The sequence below is a fragment of the Lampetra fluviatilis genome, chromosome 27 (genome assembly GCF_964198595.1).
Source record: "Lampetra fluviatilis chromosome 27, kcLamFluv1.1, whole genome shotgun sequence".
NCBI classification, from domain to species: domain Eukaryota; kingdom Metazoa; phylum Chordata; class Hyperoartia; order Petromyzontiformes; family Petromyzontidae; genus Lampetra; species Lampetra fluviatilis.
In genome coordinates this window covers 7,178,821-7,204,018 of record NC_136301.1, presented here as the reverse complement: position 1 = coordinate 7,204,018, position 25,198 = coordinate 7,178,821, and the positions used below count along the sequence as shown (strand labels likewise).

At 43.2% G+C, this 25,198-nt stretch overlaps 1 protein-coding gene across 1 annotated transcript in view; it reads left to right on the top strand.

Moving 5' to 3' along the window:
• The window catches only part of ARID2 (AT-rich interaction domain 2), a 103,704-nt gene that overhangs the window by 60,201 nt on the left and 18,305 nt on the right, over window positions 1-25,198 (top strand). Inside the window, exons 4-11 of the mRNA XM_078869167.1 lie at window positions 7,903-8,033; window positions 12,830-13,048; window positions 15,114-15,181; window positions 16,263-16,323; window positions 18,302-18,552; window positions 18,959-19,055; window positions 23,823-24,032; window positions 24,818-25,003. Of these exons, the coding sequence (XP_078725293.1) occupies window positions 7,903-8,033; window positions 12,830-13,048; window positions 15,114-15,181; window positions 16,263-16,323; window positions 18,302-18,552; window positions 18,959-19,055; window positions 23,823-24,032; window positions 24,818-25,003 (1,223 nt within the window). The remainder of the gene's footprint in view (window positions 1-7,902; window positions 8,034-12,829; window positions 13,049-15,113; window positions 15,182-16,262; window positions 16,324-18,301; window positions 18,553-18,958; window positions 19,056-23,822; window positions 24,033-24,817; window positions 25,004-25,198) is intronic.

Below are 25,198 nucleotides of genomic sequence, written 5' to 3'. Positions count from 1 at the left end.
ACATTATAAAATAATTCTCACGACGTTTCGGCCACAACACAAGCAGCCGTCCTCAGGTGAAGACCAGGTCTATCGGGGAGACAGCTTGCGTTGTGGCCGAAACGTCGTGAGAATTATTTTATTATGTTTTATTTTTATTATTTTATTATTTCCCTTCTACGTGACTTTACCGAAAGAACCAAGAAGACTGTATTAGATGTACGCAGATTTAAATTAATTGTCCCATTAAAACGAGCTAATGAAAGTATTTCAGTGAAACTAGTTATGTCACACTTAACCACGACTGACAATTTGATTGTTACAATTTGGAGATGAGGATTTAATTCAACAATTGATTATTTTTTTGTCTTGTTTGTGCAGTCTCGTTTGTATTGTCTTGTTGGCTATCTTCTGTGTTGTTCAATCCAGTTTATTTTATGAGCCTAAATGAGTTTTCTGAAATTGTAAACGATACATTCATTTGTGCAAGATTCAACGCATTCACTGTGAATACAAAACTATTTTAAAATCTAAGTTGATCATTCTTTACGTGCCTTGTGAAGCTATTGGGGTCAAACCAAAAACATCAATGTGGTGTTGTAGAATGCCCCCTGGTGTCTATTATTTGAAATGTGTTACAGGCGTCATTGTGCTGGGCAGAGTTTGTCTAGGTAGTTACGTGTGTAAATGTCAATTTGCATTTACAAGTAGTATTGAAGCCATATTCTTAGGGTTTTTCAGTAAAGTCACGTAGGTAAAACATTAAAAATTAATAAAAGTAAAATGAAATAAAAATCACGACGTTTCGGAGGCAACACAAGCTTCCGTCTTCAGGTGGAACAGTCACAGCCACGACAGCTGTATCAAGTAACGTCGTGATTTTTATTTTATTTTACTTTTATTAATTTTTAATGTTTTACCTACGTGACTTTACCGAAAAAACCTAAGAATATGAATCCTTGCAGTCATGAAAGCTTCAAATCTAGAAGTATTGAAGCTAGTTTTAGAATAGGCTATTTAATGTACATCTGTGCGAACATTGTTTTAAAGTTTGTTAAGTTGGTTGAACGTACATTTATGTTTATTAGTGAAGTGAATGTATGGAATGTATTTAATAGTACGTTGGTGCCCACATTACATGTCCTTCTCTTTCGAGGTTTTGACCACCCCCGTTCTGTTATATGCAGTTCGTATATTTTTTCCTTAACATACAATATAATTGAGTTTATGAAACATTCGAGTCTTAATTAAATGCGCATGCAATATCCTTGTGTCATGAACTAGCCTGCAATTCAGTGGCATATTCGTTCCTCCTGTCATGTGCCGGCACATTTTGCAAAAACGTTCTGGATTGGGCCCGAACGCGGGACAAAATATCCCATTCGCAATTTGTCACGACCATGAGGATGTTTAATGTTCACCTTGTAATGTATGACGCACTCCGCTGGCGCACCGCATTATTACTCGGGAGAAGTTTTTTTCTGTGTGAAGTATAAGTACTTACATTTTCCAGCTGCCTGTTTGTGTAAGAATTAATGTGAATTTCTGTATGACAGAGGTATGCTTTAATTAGAGTGGTGTGAGTTTAACACGTCGTAAGCTTTCGCGACCAATAGTATCCATAATAGAGGTTTTTGGGTTAGATCCTGTAAATATAAATGTGTCGTTAAACCCACCAATGTCAACAAAACGTGCCAATTCGATACTAGTTCAGCACATCGGTGTGTTGGAGGTTTACTCTCTAACACACCATTCTGCTGAACTAGTAACGAATTGGCACTTTTTGTTTACGTGGCAAACCTTAATAATTGGCTGTGTCAGGTGGTGGCGGGTTTAACGACGCATTTATATTTACGGCATCTAACTCAAGAAGCTCTATTACAGTCGTGATTGTTTTCTTACATTTTCACTTTGCAGTATTCCAGTGTTACTCGTTGAAGATTGAAAACGAACTAAATATCTCAAATTTTACCGAGTAAGGATTACTGAGCTATAACGCTCTTTTTCAGAAGCGACCTAGTCACACTTGATAGCTCAACAATGTGGCTTATCACGTGGAAATGTTTCGCCGACAAATACTCTTAAACGCGTGATGTTGATTCTTAATGTGGAACGAAAAACCAGAAGACCCGGAAAAAAATCCACACGACCACGGGGACAACATGCAAACTCCATATGTACAGGCGTCAGGGTTGTGATCAAACCCGCGAACTCCTGTATACCAGGCGAGGCATTTGGACCGCAAGTGTTGTGGTTAATGCAAACATGATCCCTTGTATAAAGGTGTCAGTTTCGTTGCCAGGTAAAAGGGTAAAAACCTATTACTATATCTTGCTACTGGCAAAGGAGGTCTCAATGTAAATGCTTACCCCGAGCTCTCAATACTCTGATGGTGCGTTGTCTTTGAGTTGTGCGCCTTTTGGCGTCATCTGGTCCAACACCATGTGAGACTGGGCTCTAATAAAAGCTGTCTCGGGTGTGGACCAATCAATTTCAAGGACAGTGCATACATTATCAGAGTTGTCTTTTTGTTTGCATTTTGACCGCAAGTGTTGTGGTTAATGCAAACATGATCTCTTGTATAAAGGTGTCAGTTTCGTTGCCAGGTAAAAGGGTAACAACCTATTACCAGATTTGAAGCTTTCGTGACTGCAAGGATTCATATTCTTAGGTTTTTTCGCTAAAGTCACGTAGGTAAAACATTAAAAAGTAAAATAAAATAAAATAAAAATCACGACGTTTCGGAGGCAACACGAGCTTCCGTCTTCAGGTGGTACCGTCACAGCCACGACAGCTGTATCAAGTAAATGAGAGATTGCAGGAGCTACCTGCAATCTCTCTATAAACGGAGTGGTAGCTCCTGCAATCTCTCATTTACTTGATACAGCTGTCGTGGCTGTGACGGTACCACCTGAAGACGGAAGCTTGTGTTGCCTCCTAAACGTCGTGATTTTTATTTTATTTTACTTTTTAATGTTTTACCTACGTGACTTTACCGAAAAAACCTAAGAATATGAACCTATTACCAGGCGAGGTAGTTAACTTTTCACCGCCATGGTGGTGAGATATGATAATAGTGAAGGACAACCGGATAGCCTTCTGGTTAGTGAACTTGCTGCCGAGGCGACAATTGTTTACATCCACATAATTACCTTGTGTGCCACGTTTCCCATTAATAGGTGCCTTGTAATAGAACTCGCTCTGAATGTTTATATTGCCAAACGGAGAACGTGTGTGTAACGCTTCCAGGGTCTGTCTACCTGCATAAGTATGCTTTCAGCGCACCTCACCTGCCTCTGCTTCCTTATCCAGATGAACAGTGGTGAGCTCATAGTGGAAAATGAAAGTAACTGTGCAGTTCTTGTTTCTCCGTGGTACAATGGCACACCGGTGCATACGTTTAACAGATTTCGATTTAAAGCTTTCGTGACTGCAGGGATTCATCTTCTTGGTTCTTTCTACGTGACTTTACCGAAAGAACCAAGAAGATGTTTAACAGATTGCCAAAGTTCACAGCTGTATCTCCTGACATTGTCTTCTCCGTCGCTCCTTTGGGGCCCATTCTCATTGTGGTTTATAGGTTAGACGATTTGACAGGTCGCTTCTGTTGGGGGTAAAATGTGGGGGTCACCCTTCACCTCTTCCGAGATGTCTGGCCAGTGCAGAAGAATGGGATAAAATACCCCCCTTTCGAGGAGCTTTCGGGAGCCACTGTTGTGGGTGGAGTTCCTTTTGGCGACAGGGGCACGATCCAGAAGTTGGAGGGCTGCAACTTTTACCATTGCCGTTTTCTGGAGCCATGCCACACTCCGTCTTGTCACGTGTTTGTATACAAAACACTTACCGGCAAAGCTTTCCGCCACAAATGAGATGTAAAAAGAAGAGAAAAAACACACTGAGCTGCGTCTAGCAATTGAATTACATTGTTGAGGCTAGTTGGATAAAAACAAAGTTTTATCTTTTTTATATTTCCACTCAAGTGCAGAACAAAAATTGGAATGAAGAAGGGGGAAAAAAACCAAATGAACCTGGCCGTTCAGAACCTGTCATGGCATTGTGTTCTTCATTTCACACTCACAACACATCCTATGCTGAGCGTGCAAGAACATGAGCACACGCACATTGATGTTGTAATTATTATTATTTAAAAATAAACGAAATCTAAAGAAGGCATCGTGACGCAGTGCTCTTAAGAGCCATGTGTTCTCATTAGCTGCCGAAGCCGAGCTTAACGCATTTAGGATTGTTCCCATTCAGTTAATCAACCAAAACTAAGGCGATCTGTTACTGAGAGTAGCAGGTAAAATGTTCCAAGCTGGCCTGGATGGCTGCCTCGATTCTTTAGTCTCTGTTTCGATCCCACAATTACCTTTTGCTCACGCGAGAATGTGGCAGCCTTCACGGCTTCACGCTGTATATCTAAAACAAATATTTAGATTGTTCTTTAAACAAAACCGCGAATGAATTGAATACACTAGTGGGCTTGCTACAAATGCTGACATATCCTAACTATTTTTAATTGATAACACAGATGTATTGACAATTGAAATGATAATATTTTCTCTACTCAATTTTTTTGCAATAACGCAAAGGCTAGTTAGCGAGAATAAATATAGGCTGCCCCTTATCTTTCCTTTTAATTAATCTCTTGATCATGGCCTTTGCATGCTTCTGCACAAATCACATATGCGTCCAGTAATTGGACAAACCCCCGTGTCTCTTTACTTCAGTCCGCTGTTGGGGCTTTCGAGGAGCCCCGAAGGCTTCACATCTCATTTGCGGTCAACCGCGAGTGAGTTGTGAAAGTATTGGTGTATTTCTCCCCACAATTGCCGAGGTGGGGTTTACAACTTGATTACAGTAACAACAAAAAGAACAAATATCTGTGTCTGATTTTCATCCTTTGGTTTGTATTTTTCTCTTGATCGATTCTCCATTTTGATCTCTTCTCAACTCTCCACCAGCCCCGTTCTCACTCCCTTACTTAGGGGTGCCGTGGTTGTGAGATGTTAACTACCTCGCTAGGTATACGGGAGGGTCGTGGGTTCGATCCCGACCTTTTATGCCTGTTGTACGCTTGGAGTTTGCATGTTCTCCCTGTGGTCGTGTTTATTTTTTTCTCCGGGTTCTCCAGTTTTTACCTCTACATTAGAATCAATATGCGTTTTAGAGTATTTGGCTGCTATACATTTCCGCGTGATAAGCCAGATATCATTTGTGGCCAGGTCACTTCTAAAAAAATAGATATATAGCTCTGGGCCTTACCTGATAACATTTAAATAGTTTAGTTTACTCTCTCATCTTTCATTCACCTCTGCTCTTGACCTCACCTCAGCCACTCTTGGCCACTCACCCCACCCACCTCTTTCTCTCGCCCTCTGGTTATGATGTACTCTGCGAATGTTCATTAGGTGCAGCTCACTTCTCCCAAATGGGTACGAACGGCAAAGATTACACACCACTTTTCAGTACAAGCGTCAAACTGTAGCCATTCCATTTCCACAGCTTTGTATTCATGAAACTAGCGATGCACCAACAGTGCAGTCGTTCTGGCTTTGAGCGTGACAGAAGGGCAGTGTTAAAACAGCTGTTGCCATGTGCACGCCTCACAGAAATACGCCTTTCTTTGTTTCCCACTGATGTCACGGGGTCATGTTCCAGGATAAATGTGCCTGTACGGGCAGTTGTTCTATAGAAGATCAGCTTACAGCTGTGTCCTTAATAATTCCGTATTCTCTGTTATATTTCACTTGGAAAAGTAAGATGCCTACCACATGTTTTTTTAAAGTAGAGGGGAAAAGTGTGCCTCATCTGGAGAATATGGTAAAAGTAGTTTTTTTGTTGTTATTAATCTTTAAGTCCAATCACTGCCAATTTCCGTTTAAAATTCCACGCACTGTCCGGTTGTTTTACATTAAGATTTGAGCTGTGCTTGCGACCCTACAGCCTGGCCTTGTCGAATATCATAAGTCAAGCAGGGTGGCCCTCATCAGTGCATGGATAGGTGTTATGAAAACTAAGAATAGGTTTTACCCCTTTCAGGAAATAAAACAGGAGGTGTTAAGATGTTCGAATGCCAAATGGAAACCTTTTGCAAGGAATCAAGTCTGCATTAATCACACGTGTTTGTGGTGAACATGCAAACAAACATGCTCTGATCATATATGGCATTGTCTTTGAAAGTGATTGGCCTACACCAGAGACTACAGCCTTCTTTATGGCCTAGTCTCACCACTGTCAGACCAGAGAACGTCAAAAGGCGAACAATACAAACACAATGCACGTATCAGAGCATTGATAGCTCGAGGTGAGCAGCTATCATGGGGCCTTTTTTTCCAGTATCAAAGTATGAGAAATAAGCACAGGTTTTACCCTTTCTGGCAATAAAACAGGAGGCGTTAAGATATTCAAACACCAAACGGATAGGTATTTTTGGGGCAGGAAAATAATGTTAAGTATTTGGAGTGTACTGTACGGTGTCACCATGTCCTTCTTCACCATAGCCGAACAAACGTCCCATCTACCTATGCATGGCATGGACATAAATCGCAGCGGCAAATGTGAGCAACAAAAAAAAGTGGGCGGTGTATTAATGTAGCTGCCGGCGTTATTGTGTAAGAAACCTCTTGAGGCAACAGGTCATTGAGAGAGAAGGCTGGTGGGATAGACTCGTGTATTTGGTGAACCATTTCAGCGTATGTCTGCGTATTGAACTTCTTTCGCTCTTTAGTATGTAGCTTACCAGTGCTAATCGGAGGTGCAGTGTTGAGTCTGGGTAGTGTGAGTCTATGGGCAGTACATACGTGTACTGTCTGAACTTCTGTTCACACCGTACGTAGCCAACCGTGCTAATTGGCTCATAGAATATAATTTATTTATAATACTAGATCCTTCCTGTTACCATGCTCTTCATCTGCCTTTGTGTCCTACGAATGTGTGCGGCGTAATCGTTTTGGCACGAAGCTGGGATCTACCTGACCTGGGTCGGATTCCTGTTATTGCACAAAAAGTACCAATTAGAATCTGAACCTTGCCTCTTGCTTCCCTCCCTTAGGTAAACGGAGCATAAAATAAAGACTTGATGCAGTGAAATAAGACATTAGCACTGGATGGACATCAGAACTAGAGTAATAACATTTGATGCTCGTGATGTTGGTTTTAATCCACGGTGTGCACCATTATGGCCTCGGTACTCGTGCAGAGCACTTGACCCTGACACTTGATTCAACTAAACAAAGAACACATTCCTGCGGAGGGAGCTGGTAGGAACGTTGGGTGGCTCTGTCAATGGCCAGGGTCAACGGCGGCGTGGTGTATTCCGCAAATATACCCGACTGTGAGGGCGGGCACAAGCCGGCGTGAGTAGATTAAACGTTGAGTTTTATAAGGGCACCACGGGGTGACCAGCCCCTCCCTGCCCCACCCATCCCCTCCCCACCCTCCCCACCCAGCCCCTCTCCACCCTCCCCACCCAGTCCCTCCCCACCCAGCCCCACCCTCCCCACCCAGCTCCTCCCTGCACGACAGACGGACACAATAATCCCCTGTGGGCTGGTGTAACCAGGAGGTTCCTACCAGTAAAATGTGTCTTCTGGATGTTGACTAACTTATTTATGCATTTTCTTGTCTGACTTTTGCGTTTTGGGAATTAATGTATTGTGTTTTGGGGATGTATATCCGGACTGTTTATTTTTCTATGGTGGAGGTGAAAAAAACCGGGAATGAATGAATGAACGAATCCCCTGCTCATCAATAATCCTTTGCACTTTCAAAGTATTTTCTTGCAGTTTGTTGTTTTTTATTTCTTTCCCCACCCATCCCATAAAACAAGTAAGAGGAATCGAAGCCAACCAGGTAAAAACATTTGTTGCACTTCAAATCATAATTGCACAATGCAGACTTCCGTTTTCTTTTTTATTCCAGGTACTTGGAGACGTACGAAAAGGTCCACCACTTTGGGGAGGAAGACGATGAATTCCAGGGAAGCTCGCGACCACAAACTCCCGTGGGCGGCATCTCCTACACATACAATTACCAGCAGCACAATGTTCCCGGTGAGAGCCGTCCACAGAGTTGTGAATGCTTTTTTAAAAAATACACAGTGTTGGAACGAGACTACGGGCCGCGTTTGTTTTGCTAAATTTCAGGTTTTATTTATAGTTTTATGGATTTCTTGCAGTTTAGTTTTTTTTACCATTACCTTGTTATGTTGTCACTTGCAAAAAAAATAATTGGCAATTTCTTTTTCCAAATCTTTAATATGCAATGCAAAATAATGTGTTTGGACTAATAATAGTGTCCAAATGCGATCACGTTGAAAACGCTGTGCGAGTTTTGTCGGTAAGAGGGGCACGCACATCAAGATAATCTGGGCAGAAAAGTAGACGGGATGGTAAAGATGTGAGTTGAAACAATTCGTGGAAAGACTCCCATCAGAGAGACTTCGACGAAGTTCTTGAGCGCTGTACGTGAACGTGGAAAAGATCTCAAAATTATGGAAAGCCGAGGGACAGAAATTGCAGACAAGTCGGACAGCAGCAGAAACGGAGTGATGCGTCATTTGAGTGGTTAACCGGGGGTTTTAACGGACTACCTTGGTAGCTGCATCGGAGGGGATTAGAATAAGATGCGAGAGGAGAGGTAAGGGGGAACGGTTAGCAAGGGTTATACTTTGATTTAAAGCTTTCGCGACTGCAGGGATTCATTTTCTTGGTTCTTTCGGTAAAGTCACGTAGAAGGGAAATAATAAAATAATTATACCAAAAGAACCAAGAATAGGAGTTATACTCTTTGGTTCTTTCGGTAAAGTCACGTAGGTATAAAATACATTTTGCCCACTTCAGCAAATGTTTATTGCTGTGGTTGTTTCCACCTGATGACAGGCACTTGCGTTGCGCCCGAAACGTCGTGATCTATTATTTTTTCTACCCACGTGACTTTACCGAAAGAACCAAAGAGTATGGATTCCTGCAGTCACGAAAACTTCAAATCTAGATTAGCAGGAGTTAGTTTTGTGGAGAATGTTAACTTCATGTTGGTGCCAGTTTGCGGTGGTATATATTGTTCTGACATGAATGGGCTGTATGTGAAAAGGGTATGTGTTAAAGATGTTTGATTTTTTTTACGTGCTTTAGTGGTAAATGGTTGGCACAGTAGGGGCACAGGTGGTGCATTGGCCAGTCATCTCAGTCGGTCAACCCATGGCACTTGGGTCTGTCCCCGTGTTCTCCTCCCAGTGGGCTTTGCACACTTCACATGGCCTTAAAGTGCACACAGCCTGGCACAAGCACCATGGTGATGTCCGTCGCCACTTCGTATTGATTAAACTGTGGCAACGGTGGAAATTATTTTGTTGCACGTTCCTTCTTTTGGCTGCCAGTCTGTCATTAGTCTTTCACACGAGCCATCATCCCATCTAGGGATGTGTCCAGCCAAATCTTCCATGTATTTTTTTATTATTGTAAAATAAATACCCCATGAATGTGTACTATCCTAGCTTCAAAGAAAATGCCAAAGCATTGTTTGGAAGGAAGCTATAGACGTTTGGAAGGAGGGGTACCTTTCTGTGAGCTGTTCTCTGAAGTCAGTTTTGGCAAAGAGCCTAGCAACGGTAAGTTAAAACTTAAAGCGTCAGCTGTTAAAGGGTGTTATTCAAAAGTCTAACGATATTAAAGTACAGGTAGTCCCCGAGTTACGATGGTCCGACTTACGATATTTTGATCTTACGATGGCGATAGCGATACGACAAAATTGTCATCAGCAACCTAACATCGTTCATGTGTGCAGACGATGGGCAGAATGTTGGTGAGTACAGTACAATATGATACGTTACGATTCGTTCAATGCATGTATGATACGTAGCTTTAGCGATTTCATTTTAAGGTTACCACGATACGTTTCAATGCATGTTAAACGTTTTTATAGCAGATAGGATTGTTTCCTGAAAAAACTTTCTATTAAATTGCAGTTCATATAGGTAGGCTAAGAATTTACCTTGTTTTTTTAACTTTACATTTTACTGTGCAATACAGTATTGTAATTAATACATACAATACGGTACTGGAAATTGCTCTGTTTTGCAAAATTATCACTATTCTTTAAGACCCCTGGGTAGGCTAGGCCATCTTCGACTTACGATATTTTCGACTTACGATTGGGTCGTCGTAACGCATCTCCATCGTAAGTAAGAGGACTACCTGTACCTCCATACAGTAGTGGTGACACTGGTAGTATACAGAACTACACGTGTTGGCGATCTCCCTCTGATAAGCTCCGTATACGGCTCAATGTTGATCAGGTGTAGTATGTACTACTGCAGTGCTACACCATTCGCCCAAATAAGGCGTATGAGCCTCTTAATTAGTCATCGTGCATTGTGTCCGTGCCGCAGCCTTCCGCTCGCTCTCTCTAAAATCGCTCCATCCGAAATCGCTCCCTCCGAAACCGCTCCCTCTGAAATACGTTGAGGTGGCACGCAAGCCACAGAGTGGGAACTGCCACATTAAACCATTCAAGAAATGGGTAACCGATGATTGACGGGGTTAAAAACTGTAAGTCAAACGCTTCCGTGTCATCCTTTTGATCTTTGGAATAGCCACATTTTAATCGGTTTGACACGACTTCGCAATGCCCAATGCAATCTCCAGAGCGCTGCGTGATGCCAATGCGAGTTCTCTGCTGGGACAAAAGGCCAGCCCGGGTTCTGACTATAATGAAGCCCTTTCCCTTTGTTTAACCTTTACTGGCCGTTCTTCAATGAAACGAATTCCAGGTTGCAAATAAACAACATGGCTTAATGAGTAAATGTGCTGCTAACGTGTCAGAAAGTGTCTTGTGTATATAGCCCAAGGGATTAGTGTGAGTGCTGCCTGTCTTTTTATAATGATGTTTTAAAGGAAATATACACAAATTTATCAACTTGCAGCTGTGAAACTTGCTTCCTGCTGCAACTTGTCATGGATTGTAGCCAACTGTTTTGAGTGACATACAACATTATTGCTTGTAATATTAAGAAAAGCCAGAGGAAATTTGAACTACAAATTTGAATTATAACAATTCAATGTTTCATCATGGGACCATTTTTTCCAGTATCAAAGTATGAAAAATATGAATTGGTTTTACCCTTTAAGATGTGCAAACGCCAAATAGATTCCTTTGCAAGGAATCAAGTCTGCATTAACGACACGTACTTGTGGTGAACATGCAAACACAAACATGCTTTGATACGTCGTGAGAATTGTATTTTATTATGTTTTGTTTTTATTATTTTATTACTTCCCTTCTACGTGACTTTACCGAAAGAACCAAGAAGATGAATCCCTGCAGTCACGAAAGAAGCTTTAAATCGAAGCTTTGATAATAAATGCATCGTCTCTGAAACTACACCGGAGATGGCTTTCTTTATCTAAATTTGAAGCTTTTGTGACTGCAGGAATCCATACTCTTTGGTTCTTTTGGTAAAGTCACGTAGGTAGAAATAAAATAGAACAAATCACGACGGTTTCGATCGCAACACGAGCGATCTTCATCAGGTGGAACAACCACAGCAAGAAAATGCTGAAGTAGTAATAGGTTTTTACCCTTTAAACTGGTACAAAATCTGACACCTTTATACAAGGCATCATGTTTGCAATAACCTCAACACAAGAAGTCAAAATGCAAACAAAAAGAAACAACTCTGATGATGATAATGATATGCACTGTCCTTGAAGTTGATTGGTCCACACCCGAGACAGCTTTCTTTAGAGCCTAGTCTCCATTGGTGTTGGACCAGATGACGCCAAAAGGCGTACAACTCAAAGACAGCGCACTATCAGAGTATTGAGAGCTCGGGGTAAGCATTTACACCGAGACCTCCTTTACCTGCTGAAGTAGGCGAGAGAGCCGCCGTGGAAAGAGGTTGTATCGGTAAGAAGGGGGGGGGGAAGGCAAGAACCGAGTCTCACCAGTGTCGGACCAGAGAACACCAAAATGCGAACAGCACAAACGCAATGGGACCTTTTTTCCAGTATCAAAGTATGAAAAATAATAATAGGTTTTACCACTTGATTTCTTGCAGTAGGTTTCTATTTGGGCGTTTGAACATCTTAACACCTGTTTAATTGCCAGACAAGGTAAAAGATATTCTTATTTTTCATGCTTCAATGCTTGTTCAATTTATACTCTTTGGTTTTTTCGGTAAAGTCACGTAGGTACCGAAAAAAACAAATAGTATGAATCCTTGCAGTCACGAAAGCTTCAATTCCAGAAGCTTGTTCAATTTGTTTATCAAATGATTGAGATTTCAACAAAAAAATGTACTTGTTGCAGAAATGCCTGAAATAGTAAAAATATATTTTTGTATGTGAGTAATGAAAGAAAATATCGTTTTTTTGATACGCACATGTGTTCTTCCACTTCACTTGTACACGCAGCCATGCTGTAACTTCTCCTGACTTATAAAATGCATGTCAGGGAGGCTGGGAATATGGATACAATATGAATGACTACAAATAAGGCTACAATTTATGTTGCACCAGCCTGACATATCTTTCAACTAAAGCAAGGCGATTGTAGTAATCATCAATCTCAAATTCCCCTCCATCAACAGGCTTGTATAGACCCAGAACCCATTGGCGTGCCCCGAATTTTTTTCGTGTCATTCGGAGTACGAGAACGACCCATTGCTCACTGCGAAGTGATGTGCACGGTGCTTTGTTTATGCGGTGGCGTCAATAACGCCCGGCGTCGCTGTGCGTCGACAAGAGAGTAGGTGACGGTGAGAACTGTGGTCAAATTGTCATTTTGGAAACCAGTGCAGCTGCGTTGCCGCTTTGTGCTGAGCGATGTGTGGTTGGTTGCTTGCCTGCAGACCACATGAGGCAAGGGAACGGGCTGTCGACGGAGCTGCTGCCGGCGAGTGAGTACCGCAAGCTGGCACTCTCGCTCCTCTCGGGCCTGCCCAACGAGGTGGACTTTGCGGTCAACGTGTGCACCCTGCTGTCGCACGAGGGCCGGCGCGCCATGCACCTGGATCGCGACCCCCGCCTCGTGGCGCTGCTGCTTGCGCATGCCGGCGTCTTCGACGACAGTGAGTGCGGGAAGACCACCCGGTGCCCCCTACCTTACCTGGTGCCCCCTTACCTGCCCGGTGCCCCCTTACCTGCCCGGTGCCCCCTTACATTTTATGTTACTAGGTAAGGCCCACTGAGTGAGCTATGTAGCTCTTTTTTAGAAGTGACCTGGCCACAAATGATTGCTCAACGACGCGGCTTATCGCGTGGAAATGTATAGCAGCCAAAAACTGTAAACGCATGTGGATTCTAAATGTGGAGGGAAAACCGGAGGACCCACAGAAAAATCTGCGACCACGGGGAGAGAGTATAACATGCAAACTCCAAATATACAGGCGTCAGGGTCTGGATCGAACTCACAACCTCCTGTATACCAGGCGAGGGAGCTAACATCTCGCCACCTGTGCGCCCAATGTTAATGTGCAGCAGAGTTCGCAATGTTGACCACTGCTGATTGGTACATGCAGCGATAGCCAATCGGTGTTGCGGTAGTGCAAAGGGGATGGAGCTAAGGGCTTTAAACATTTGCAATCAGCCACCGCTGATGAACTTTCGCGTGTGGCAAGCGACAAGAGATTAACAGAAGAGAGTGCATTTGCCTAGCTGCACGACAATGCAGGGCCTGATTGCAAGGTCTCTAGAAAATTACAAATGATTGGTGTCAAACTCCCAAGTTAATTTGATAATTTCTTGGTGGAGGGGGTAGGGGGGCAGTGCTGGAGGCCTGGGCCTAGTCATACATTCAAAAGTTGTAATTTATTATGACTGAAATTGGTAAAACGTAGTGAGGGCTATTGATGTAGTAATGATAACTATGATAATTTGATATTATCAATGAAAGCCGAAATATTAAATTGTACCTCTATAAAAGTTCATAATTTGGGCCGAGTTTAAGCCTAAACTAAGCCCAAACTATGAACACCATGTAGCCAAACTTTAAGAACTTCCACTGTGGGGGGGGGGTGCGAGCATATTTTAAGTAACGTAAGGCACGTGACCTCATTCAGTAAATGTCGGTGTCAAATCTTGTGTGAACCTAGCCAGAGTTGCTTATGCCGAATGGCTGTGAAGTTTGTTTGTGTATTTTTATGATGGAAGATAATGTTTCTGTCTCTCGAGGAAAGTAACGTGTATGCCTCACCTTGTACATAATAATACAAAGCCATGCTTTATATTATTTACCGAGGAAAGCCTTCCTCAGTACCAAGACACTTCTTCTTGGTTCTTTCGGTAAAGTCACGTAGAATGGAAATAATAAAATAATAAAAATAAAACATAATAAAATAATTCTCACGACGTTTCGGCCACAACGCAAGCAGCTCTTCCTCCTCCCTCCCAGCTTAAATAGACGCTCCAAGCCTAGGATGTGTCATTCAGACTCTGTCTTTCCGACAGACCTGTTCTTCACCTGCGGACGGCTGCTTGCGTTGTGGCCGAAACGTCGTGAGAATTATTTTATAATGTTTTATTTTTATTATTTTATTATTTCCCTTCTACGTGACTTTACCGAAAGAACCAAGAAGATAAATCCCTGCAGTCACGAAAGCGTTAAATCGATACCAAGACACTTCTTCAGCAAAGATTGGTATATTTGGCCAATTTCATTTCTGAGTGTTGGCTTCATGTGGAAGTCAACTATTGTACCTGGAGAAATTTCACAGATGTGAGTGTATAACAATTCAATCCCTTTAAAAATGTTCTCCGTGTACAGATGGGTCCCCAATCCTTTAAATCGTGTGTGGACTGAGCCTATCTCCTGTCCACCTTTGCAGCCTGTGATGGACTGGTGGTCACCCATTCAAGTAGTCAACCTGCTTAATCACCCTGCTTAGCTTCTGATAGCCGATGAGACCCGGTGTGTTGAGTGTTATTCGGATGTTTTCGTGACAGTAATTTAATATGCGGTCTCTTAAATGAGCAATGAACAGCAATTGCGCGGATTTATAACTCGGGAAGTTATTTCTAACTCACGAGTTATCAATCTGCACCTTTTACCAATTGGACCACAATTGCACGTGTAGCTATGGTGTTAAATGTGTCTGCATGAGACTCGAATGCCAAGTCCTACGTCCTGTCTTACAGGTCCAGGCAGCTTGTTCAACGTCTATGACTCGGAGTGGAGGGCAAAGTCTGGACGGGACTTCATTAAGGTAAGAGTGAACTTCATGTAAATGACTTGTTAAAAATGAAAACCAAATATACAGTGATCCCTCGTTTATCGCGGTTAATGGGTACCGGAACCCCTCGCGATAGGTGAAAATCCGCGAAGTAGGATTGGCCCCCTAGGAATTTCCGTATATGTGTGTGTGGGTACCAGAATGTTTAAAATATGTATGTTTATACTTTATATATATATATTTTACTTAAATCTATTTAATTATAGAACCTTAATATTATACATTCACTCTCTATCTCTCTCATACGATACGTATCATGGTGTTCTACACTCACCAATGACAGTAGTATCTTGAGACTTGACTCCAGTAATGACGACGACGACGATGACAATGACGATGACAGACCTGTGCAGTTCGATGAATGTGATGATGAATGATGATGATGATGGTGTTACTGCACAGGTATAATGAGGCCTTTAAATCAGTTCGAAAAATCCGCGATGCACTGAGGCCGCGAAACTTGAACTGCGAAGTGGCGAGGGATTACTGTACATTTTTTTTTGTAGCGACTGGGTTTGAGACCATTTTAAAACCAAAAACTCACTTCTCACAAAAATCACGGTTTAATCCCGGGTGGCTGTCTTGACCCACTATTTAAACAGCACTCATTAATTCCCCTGACATTTGCTTTCATCTCCATGAGCCACTCAGAAGATCTGTATCTTATAAAACATGTATGGGACTTGCTATTTCTGTTTGGCTACAGTTATGTTTGGATGCAATTCGGCATTCTGTTTCACGTTTGTTACGTAATTATTTTTTTTTAATTCTTGTTGGGGTTTTTCCTTACGTTGGCCATGAACACGATTCTCACACGTGTGTGTGTTGTATTTTTTTTGTTAGTTTTTGAGAGCAGGTGGGGTTCCAAGTTTTTCGTCAGAAGTGTTGTCAATGATCGCCTACGAAAATTTGACTTTTGACATCAGTGGCTAAGGCCCTGATTTGTGCCATTGTTTAGTAATCAGTACCTGAGATGCAGATAACATAAGTACTCTTGGGATCCTTTTAGAGTAATTATCACGGTGATTTGATGTTTGTTCCCGGCTGTTTGTAGTTCTGGAAGCAGTCGATCGATGACTTGGAGGTGCGAGAACTCATCTGCGACAAAAATAAAGGTGAAATGTTTACAGAAATTAATATTACTGGTCACTGCAAACAAATAATGTATTGACTAAAACTGAACAGAAACAGATATTTAAATGAAACTTAAACTTTAAAGACTTAAAACAGAAAAATAGTTTTAATAAATATGATTTGATGGAATTATTGACGTTTTCATATACTGTACTAAATTTGGAACCTGATGTTGCATGAAAGCAAGTCTTCTACAATTCATGTCAGTCGTCACGAAAAGTTATGCGAAATATATATCGGACTTTTAACTGAAACTTAGGTATACTATTGGACATTTATCAGGTACGGCATTTGAATAAGAATAATATACAAAACTAAAACTAGCAAAATTATAAAACCTAAATTTTCCTGCAGCTGGACATTTAAAATGCATAATACGCGGTGAACACTTTGTGGCAGTTCCTCATCAAATGTGCAGCAGACCTGACATGTTGCGATTCATTGCTAAAAACAAATTATCGTGTTCATTGCACACACTTCAAATGATGCATGTAAGAACTTAACATATGCAATTCATGCACATTTTTACGTTATTATTTTCATTACGCTTGCTTACCCACGTAAGCCTTGTTCTGTCTCATGATTATTTTTCACGAGGGTCCCAAACAAGCCTTTGCACGTTGGGGGTGATGATTGCTTACGTTTGTTCCAATAGAGCTATGAAGTAATACGCGTTGCAATTGTCAAATTTGGACCGTAAAGTCGGCACACGATGACTTTCTCTTGTGAAAGATGTCACAGCATCTTTTAATGTCCTCTAAAGTTCAAGTTCAATTATTAGGTATAGCCCTGTGAGCCATTCGGCTCTTGAATCGGGTGCATCCGCAACAAACAAAAAACTAAAACATGAACAAAAAACATCTTAAAGTGAATATGTGACTAAGTGCAAACAGAAAATCCAAGAAAAGACAGCAAAATATTGCAGAAAATACACCGTACACCAACGCTGTGTGCAAAAATCCCAGTGGGATGCAAGTCAAACAACAACAACCACAAGACAACTTAGATTAAGGCCATCAGTCTAACTCTGTACTACAACAAACAAACATGGCTAAACCAACACATTTTTCGAAATCACCAAAATAAAGCCATTAAAGCAATGAAGCAGACTACATATATACTTACGGTTGATACAACCGCACTACTAATTACGGATTTTTTTCCCCAAACGCTAATGAGACTTTACAAACAAGGCAGAACAGAGGCAGTCAATACAAACGATACCAAAATAGAATGTGTCTTCAATGCAAATCGCGACTTGCAACTCACGACGGTTTTAACATTACCTAACATCATTCTAATGATAATTCGATTTCACAAGTCTTATTTCATTTTATTGGGGTTCCTATGTGGCAAGATATTAACTACCTTGCCTGGTATACAGGAGGTCTTGGGTTCGATCTCAACCCTGACACATTTGAAGTTTGTATGTTGTCCCTGTGGTCACATGGATCTTTCTCCGGGTCCTCTGGTTTTTGCTCCACATTTAGAAACATGCGTTTAGAGTATTTAAGCTGCTATAAATTTCCCTGCGATAAGCCACTTTGTTGAGCTATCATTCATGGTCAGGCTGCTTCTTAATCTAAGTTATCTTGTGGTTGTTGTTTGACTTGCATCCCACTGGGGTTTGTGCACACAGCGTTGGTGTACGGTGCTTTTTCTGCAATATTTTGCCGTCTTTTCTTGGATTTTCTGTTTGCACTTAGTCACATATTCACTTTAAGATGTTTTTGTTCATGTTTTAGTTTTTTGTTTGTTGCGGTTGCACCCGATTCAAGAGCCGAATGGCTCACAGGGCTATACCTAATAAATGAAACTTGAAACTTCTTAAACAGAGCTCCATAGCTGGTCAAATAAATCTAGTTACTCGTCAATTAACTTCTTCCCCCTCCCTCTCCTCCACCACCACTGCCCTTCTGCGCTTGGTCGTCCGACCTCTCCTCCGATGGCTGTACCAAGGCCGCACGGAGCAGCGTCCGTGGGGCGAGTGGCTGCTGAGCACGGGCCGCAGTGCAGGCGTGGACGACCCCGAGTGCCAGCGCGTGCTGCAGATCTCCGTGATCCTGCGCAACCTCTCGTTCCTTGAGTCCAACGCGAAGCTCATGGCGTCGCACCGCGCCTGCCTCCGCTTCCTCATCATGTGCGCGCACTGCAAGTTCTCCAGCCTGCGGCAGATGGGGCTGGACACGCTGGGGAACATCGCCTCGGAGGTATCGATCCTACCACCGCGTTCTCTTCACTCTTTGCACGTACAGGGTGGGGGCTGTGACTGAGGGGGGTGGGGGGGTGGCAAGGTCCCGGCCAAGGTCCCTGGGGATTGTCTTGTGTGAGAGGGAGGCACACACAGGGGTGGGAAGATGGGGGTGTTGGGGGTGGCGGAGGACTATCAACAGCAGGTACTTTCGCTGTATTCTTTTTAAAAAGTTTTGCTGGCTGGCTGGAGGAGAGGGAGGGACGGTTGCGTCCAAAGTGTAGATTCAGAACGCGTTAATTAAGTTTACTTTCGAGTTTTCAGGGCACCGAAGTGTAAATTGCGATCAGCCAATATTTCCATGCTGTGTGCTTGCCGTATTGCTTGCGGGTATATGTTTACGTTGTCTGGTGGTGTTTCCTCAGTTGCAACTGGATCCCATTGACTTCAGGAGTACCCAACTTATCTTCCATACCATCACCAAGTGTCTCACCTCAACTGACAAATTCCAGAGGATACGAGGTGAGAATTAGGGCCCCCCGCCCCCCCCCCCCCCCCGTATTCTCATTCGCGCCTCTGCTCATGCTTGGCTCGGGATCAAGCGAACCAACTCGGTGCTGATGACCGATTTCCTTTTGATAGAGGTGGGCAGTGAGAGACTTGCCTAATTTGCTCAACTCCAATGTCATTCCATCCATGAAGTCAATAATTAACGGGATGTTGATGTGTCTAACGATAATGATAACGATCGGACGAACAGTAATAATTTTTAAACCAATTATTATTTCGTGGCGAGCGATAATGACACTGTTTTGTGTGTATTGATATTTGCACCAATGATAAATTTTAGTGTCGCTTGAGATGATAAGACTATACCGGAGGATGTGACGGCACTAGCGATAGCGATGATGGAATCATTGACAATGATAAAACTGTCACGTGTCAAACAATAACAGACGTGACCTTCTACGGACGGCCTCAACCTTTACCCATTCTAAGGATCTCTGCAGTGCCCAACCCTACGCTTAGGTCTTTAGAGCCATCTGACTATCGCAGTAATTAGCTCATGCCTTAAGTACAATCGTTAGTGCTTTACCCTGTCAACCATGTCATTATTTTGCACATGCATACAGGCACCCTTAAATAATTTCTTAATTAATTTTACATTTTTAAAAATTTAAGTTTTTCTTTCTCTATGCTTCTGAGCGCCCTCCGTGCATTTGTGTATAATTCTGTGCTGCACATCCTGTTAATTGCAAATTCAGTTAATTTCACTTTTATAATGTCATGTTTCCAATTCCTGTCACGTTCAATTGCTCTAACTCATTTCATGGTGGGCTCATTTTGACAAATGTTGAACTTCGTTGCACATTCATTAATTGGTGCAGTGGTTCATTTGCTCGACAATCAATCTTGTCACTTCCATTTTGTCCCATGTTCATTTTATTGCACTTTTAATTCGTTGCACATCCGTTTCAGTGCTAGAACATTAAATGGAAATTGTTATATTCAGTGTTGTTGGTTAGAGTTTATGTCACATATAGGGGATAGGACTTATGTCATGGACTAAACGCATCTTATAGTTTAGGCTATGTATAGTGTTTGTCACCAAACTAGTTTTAGTACAAAATTTAGATTTCAAGTCAGTGCATGATCATAACACTGGGATACAGGTTACATAGAGGGTTATACCTGTTATTTCGTAGTTTTTAATGGTATTATTGTTACGGTGAAAATATTGCACGGAAGGCAAGTATTAGAGTGAAAGTATGGAACAGAGTACGCTTTAATGTGGGTCCGATTGGTGCAAAAGTTATGGCATATGGAAACTTATGCCCGTCAGCTTTGGTAGTAGTTAATTGTGTCATGCACCCACCCATTTTAACTAATTTCTTTATAACTGCTTTTTGCATTTAGTTTGTTGTTGTTCTTACCCCCCACCGTGCACCTTAAATTTTCACGGTTGGATACGTACGGTGCAAAAGAAGTTCAACTTACATACATGCAATTCCTAAGCAGTGCGTGTAGTTTTTTTGGTCTGGACAAATACTTGGATGTAATGGAAAGGCTAGTCAATGCGAGGTTTATTCTTAGCGAATACTTTTTAGCGCAAGGTTGTGTATTCAGACACTATCTTTTAAATTGAGGGAAACAAATACGTAGAGATGTTACAAGGTAGGGAATTAAATTTTGCACTGTTGTTTGTTGGTGTTGGTTCTTGTGTGAAAAGTTTAGCAAGATAATTCAAATGCTTTGGGATAACATCGGTACACTCCTTTATGTAATACAAAGCAATACAGTGTGTACAATTATTATGTAATGAAACACATTCCTGCGGAGGAAGCTGGTAGGAACGTTGGGTTGCTCGGTCAATGGCCAGGGTCAACGGCGGCGTGGTGTTTTCCACAAATATGGCCGACTGTGAGGGCGGGCACAAGCCGGCGTGAGTAGGTTAAACGTTGAGTTTTATAAGGGCATCACGGGGTGACCAGCCCCTCCCCATGCAGCCCCACCCCCCACCCAGCTCCACCCTCCCCACCCAGCCCCTCCCCACCCAGCCCCTCCCCACCCTCCCCTCTCCACCCAGCCCCACCCCTCCCATTCTTGGATGCAGGACGGACGGACACAATAATCCCCTGTGGGCTGGTGTAACCAGGAGGTTCCTACTAGTAATATAATATAACTCGAGGGGTAGTAATTCACCCCCCTTCCCGTGTGAAGTGATCCGATCAATTATCACCATTCAGGATGAAGATGAGGGCAGTAATTTTATTTAATGTTTTAAACATTGTGGTGGGTATAGTGGTCACTAGTGGCTGCAAGGGGGCATGGTGAATCCATCGCATACAAGATAGATGATAAAAAAAAACAACTTCAGTTCTTGCACGTGCAATATGATGTGTGTATCGTGAGTGCAATACTCAACATTAATAAACCGCTTCATTGTTAAACATTTAATTATGAGGTCAGCTATACGCCACATAGGTAGATACCTCCTTTGTCAGTTAAACGAATATCCCCACCTTCAGTATTTCACCTGCCCTTGGCATTTATTTCTGCCCGCACATGACTCGCAGCGTTAACGGCTAGTTATGCAGCCTGTGCAGACTCGTTGCACTTATTAACAATTCCGTGAAGACAAAACAAAAGCCCTTAGGCGGTGCACGTCACTGAAGGTGATGACAGCCGATAGACAAGACTAGGAAAGGAATGGTGGCCAAGATAAGGTGCGAGTGTGCACCATGTACAGTAAAATCTTGGATTGCGAGTAACTTGGTCTGCGAGTGTTTTGCAAGACGAGCAAATTTTTAAAATAAATATTAATTTGATGAACGAGCGAGGTCTTGCAATACGAGTAGTATGTGTATACGCTGTGTCTGCCGAGCGTCACGTGATCACAGCTGATATACGAGTGCTTTGGATTTCAAACACGTTTCCGGAACGAATTATGCTCGCAATCCAAGGTTTTACTGTACTTTGAACTTCTTTGGCACCGTACGTAGCCAACCACGCTAATCGGAGGTGCGGCGGTGGAGGGGAGAGGACAACAAGCAGTTCCAAAGAATTGAAAAGAGAAGGTTAAAGAAGGGGAAAGGCGGAGTGATTGGGAGTCTTCAGTGTTTCTGAGAGAGAAGTATAATGTAGCTGAAAGGTACCCATATTATTGGTTCTTTCGGTGAAGTCGCGTAGAAGGGAAATAATAAAATAGTAAAAATAAAACAATGAAATTCTCACGACGTTTTGATTGCAACACAGGCAATCATCATCATGTGTGAAAACCACAGCAATCAAAAACTTAAGGGTACCGTTCACAGTTGGGTCATTATGTGGGGAGGTCTTCATTCAGCTGTGGCTTATAATCGGCTTTGATGATGATGATGATTTGTTATCATAGTTTGTGCAAGTTTCAACCCATGTGTCCCTCCTGTAAGTCTAATACGTGTTTGAATGTTGTCTGCCTATGGGTTTAACTTTAAAATTACGTGCAAGCGCGGTGGTTGCGTCTACCATCCCGACCCTACACAGATGCCCCTTTCTGCACTGGCAGGTGAAAAATAAACAACGTTAAGAATTGATTATGGCAACCATTGCATTGAACGTGATGGGTGTAAAGCTAATGATGCTGACCTCCCCATGTGTTGTGCTTCCCAACGTCTGTGCGTACGTCTTTGCACGTTTCTCCCTATGCAGTCGGTGCCCCACATGTGTAACGCGTGTGCGCAGCGTGTCCGTGGGGAGCAGTCGTGTAATGGTTTGTGCGCTGCGCTACAAAGCTGGCGACCCAAGTTCAATTCCCGCTCACGGCCAACGCCAAGTAACGATTTTCTGAACTGGTCTTGGGCCTCTCCTAGGTCGACTCAGCCTCAAATGAATACCTGGTGCCGTGTGTACAAAAGTTGCCACTGGGGAGACAAAGGCGGCCGGGCGTGGCGCTGGCCACCCAACCCCTTCTCATGTGCCGTGCCAGCCTTCATCGGTGCTTGCTAGCAGCAATTTCCCCAACAGTCTGCTAAGGCTATACGGGGGATCTTGTCTTTTTAACTCCTTTATATTAAGTTCGCTTGCTTGCTTGCTTGGTTGCTTGCTTGCTTGCGTGCTTACGACCGTCCAAATCTTTCGGTCGTTTTTTAACCCACTTCCCGTGATCCAATCGAGCTGACATTTTGCACACAGACTCGTTGTGCGTGACAATTTATTTTCGTGAAAATTTTTATTCAAAATTTTCCACTTTTTAGGAAAAAATACATTTTGATGTTTAATTTATAATACCAATGTGATAAAAATGAAACTCTTACTCAAGAAAAACAGAAATGAATAATAAAATAAAACCGATGCCACGCATAAGGATTTATAGTGAAAAACTTTGTTTTTACGGGTTAATTTTTTTAGGAACTGAGCTGCGGTGCTGTGACATGGAAGGTGTTTCTAGTCACTTGCAGATACGCAATTGCCCTTCAGAAGAACACTTTGAAATAAAGTTTAGCCGTTCCAAAAAACCCCTGGTGCGCTCAGCTGTTGTGGAGTCGCCCACTTCTCCAGAGGACAGAACACAACGTGGCGTATCTACTCATCGTCTCCGAACTTTATAAAAGTATTTTTGTCATTGTCTGTTTCGCCAACCTGTCCCCGCTCGTTCGGATTCGCGGCGGGAGAAGAGTGACAGGGCGTACCGGCTACACTTGTACGCGTCTGTATCGGTGCGGTGCATGTTCTCTCGTTCACCCTTTGGCGCGGTGCGTTTTCCCGTGCGTGACCTCTGCGCACGCGCCCCCACCTCCGGCCTTTCAGGCATGGAGATTTTGGGCAGCCTCTGTATGGCGGAGGAGAACGGCGAAGTGGTTGGCGAGTGCGTGGAGGTGGAGGCCTACTGCGAGATGGTGCAGCTGCTGGTGCTGCCTGACGTTCTGCTCGTGTTGGGCACTCTGGAGGTGCTGTACCAGCTGTCGGAGATCGGCGAAGGCCCCTGCAGCAAGATCGCTCGCGTGCACCGCAGCATCGGTAATGAAACTTGGAACTAAATCGTTAAATGTTTTGTTTTTTTAAACCAGGTAAAGGGCCCACTGAGCTATGTAGCTCTTTTTTCATAAGCAACGTGGCGATCACAAATGGTAGCTCAGTGAAGTGGCTTATCACGTGGACATTTATCGCAGCCAAATGCTCTAAATGCACGTTGATTGGAAATGCACACTCCCAATATACAGCAGGTGTCAGGGTCTGGATCGAGCCCACGGCTTTCTGTCTACCAGGCTAGGTAGTTAACTTCTCGCCACCATTGTACCCATGCGTCTCGTTGCCAGGCAGCCAACCGTCGCACCTTCTGCTGTTATTATTTTTCCTGTGACCAAATGACGTGTGGAATGTGGCCCGATCTCATCGGATCTCCGGTCCTGTGCAGGGTGGAGCCTGGATAGTGCTTGGATTGGGTGACCACCATGCATAGCAGTTTGCTATGGGTTGCGGGTCTATGTGGTGAGCGGCAGAGGGCGGCAGTGCACAATCCATTGTAGTACCGTAGTGCTAAGCACTTGGTTGGCTACATCAATTCAACAGGCTTTTACATATGCTGGTCACCTTGACCTATCCGCGCTGACTAACTCGATGAAATTTGGCGAAATAAAAACAATGCACGCGTACGCATTCGCGAAAAAACCCCATAGCTGCTCTTTGCTGTCGCAATAAAAAAACATTAGTTTTGACGACGCGTGCTTCGATGGTGTAACTGCTACCACAGTTGCCCCGTGCGCGCGTGTGACTTTGACGGCCGGTTTGCCCTATCCCCGCAGAGTGCCTGGTGAGCTTGGCGACGCTGGACGTGCAGACCATGGGCACGGAGTGCCTGTCGGCCGTCAAGATCGTGGAGCACCACACCCCAGCGCCGCACGTGCCGGCGGACAGCCGCAGCACCAGCGGCGCCGCCGCCTCCGCCGCTGGTGCTGGCGGCGACGCTCACCTCGCTCCCGCAAGCGGTGGTACGTAGCAGCAGCAGGCAGCCCCTTGCGTCGCACCCGCCTACTGGACACCTGTGAAAAAGAGCTTTCTAGCTCATCGGATTCCTACAGTAATAAATACATGTTTTGGCGATTCTGAAATTAGCAGCGCAGCAAGTGAGCCGAATGGGCAATAGATAGGCGGTCAATAGATAGGCCAATGATTTTTCTCGAAAA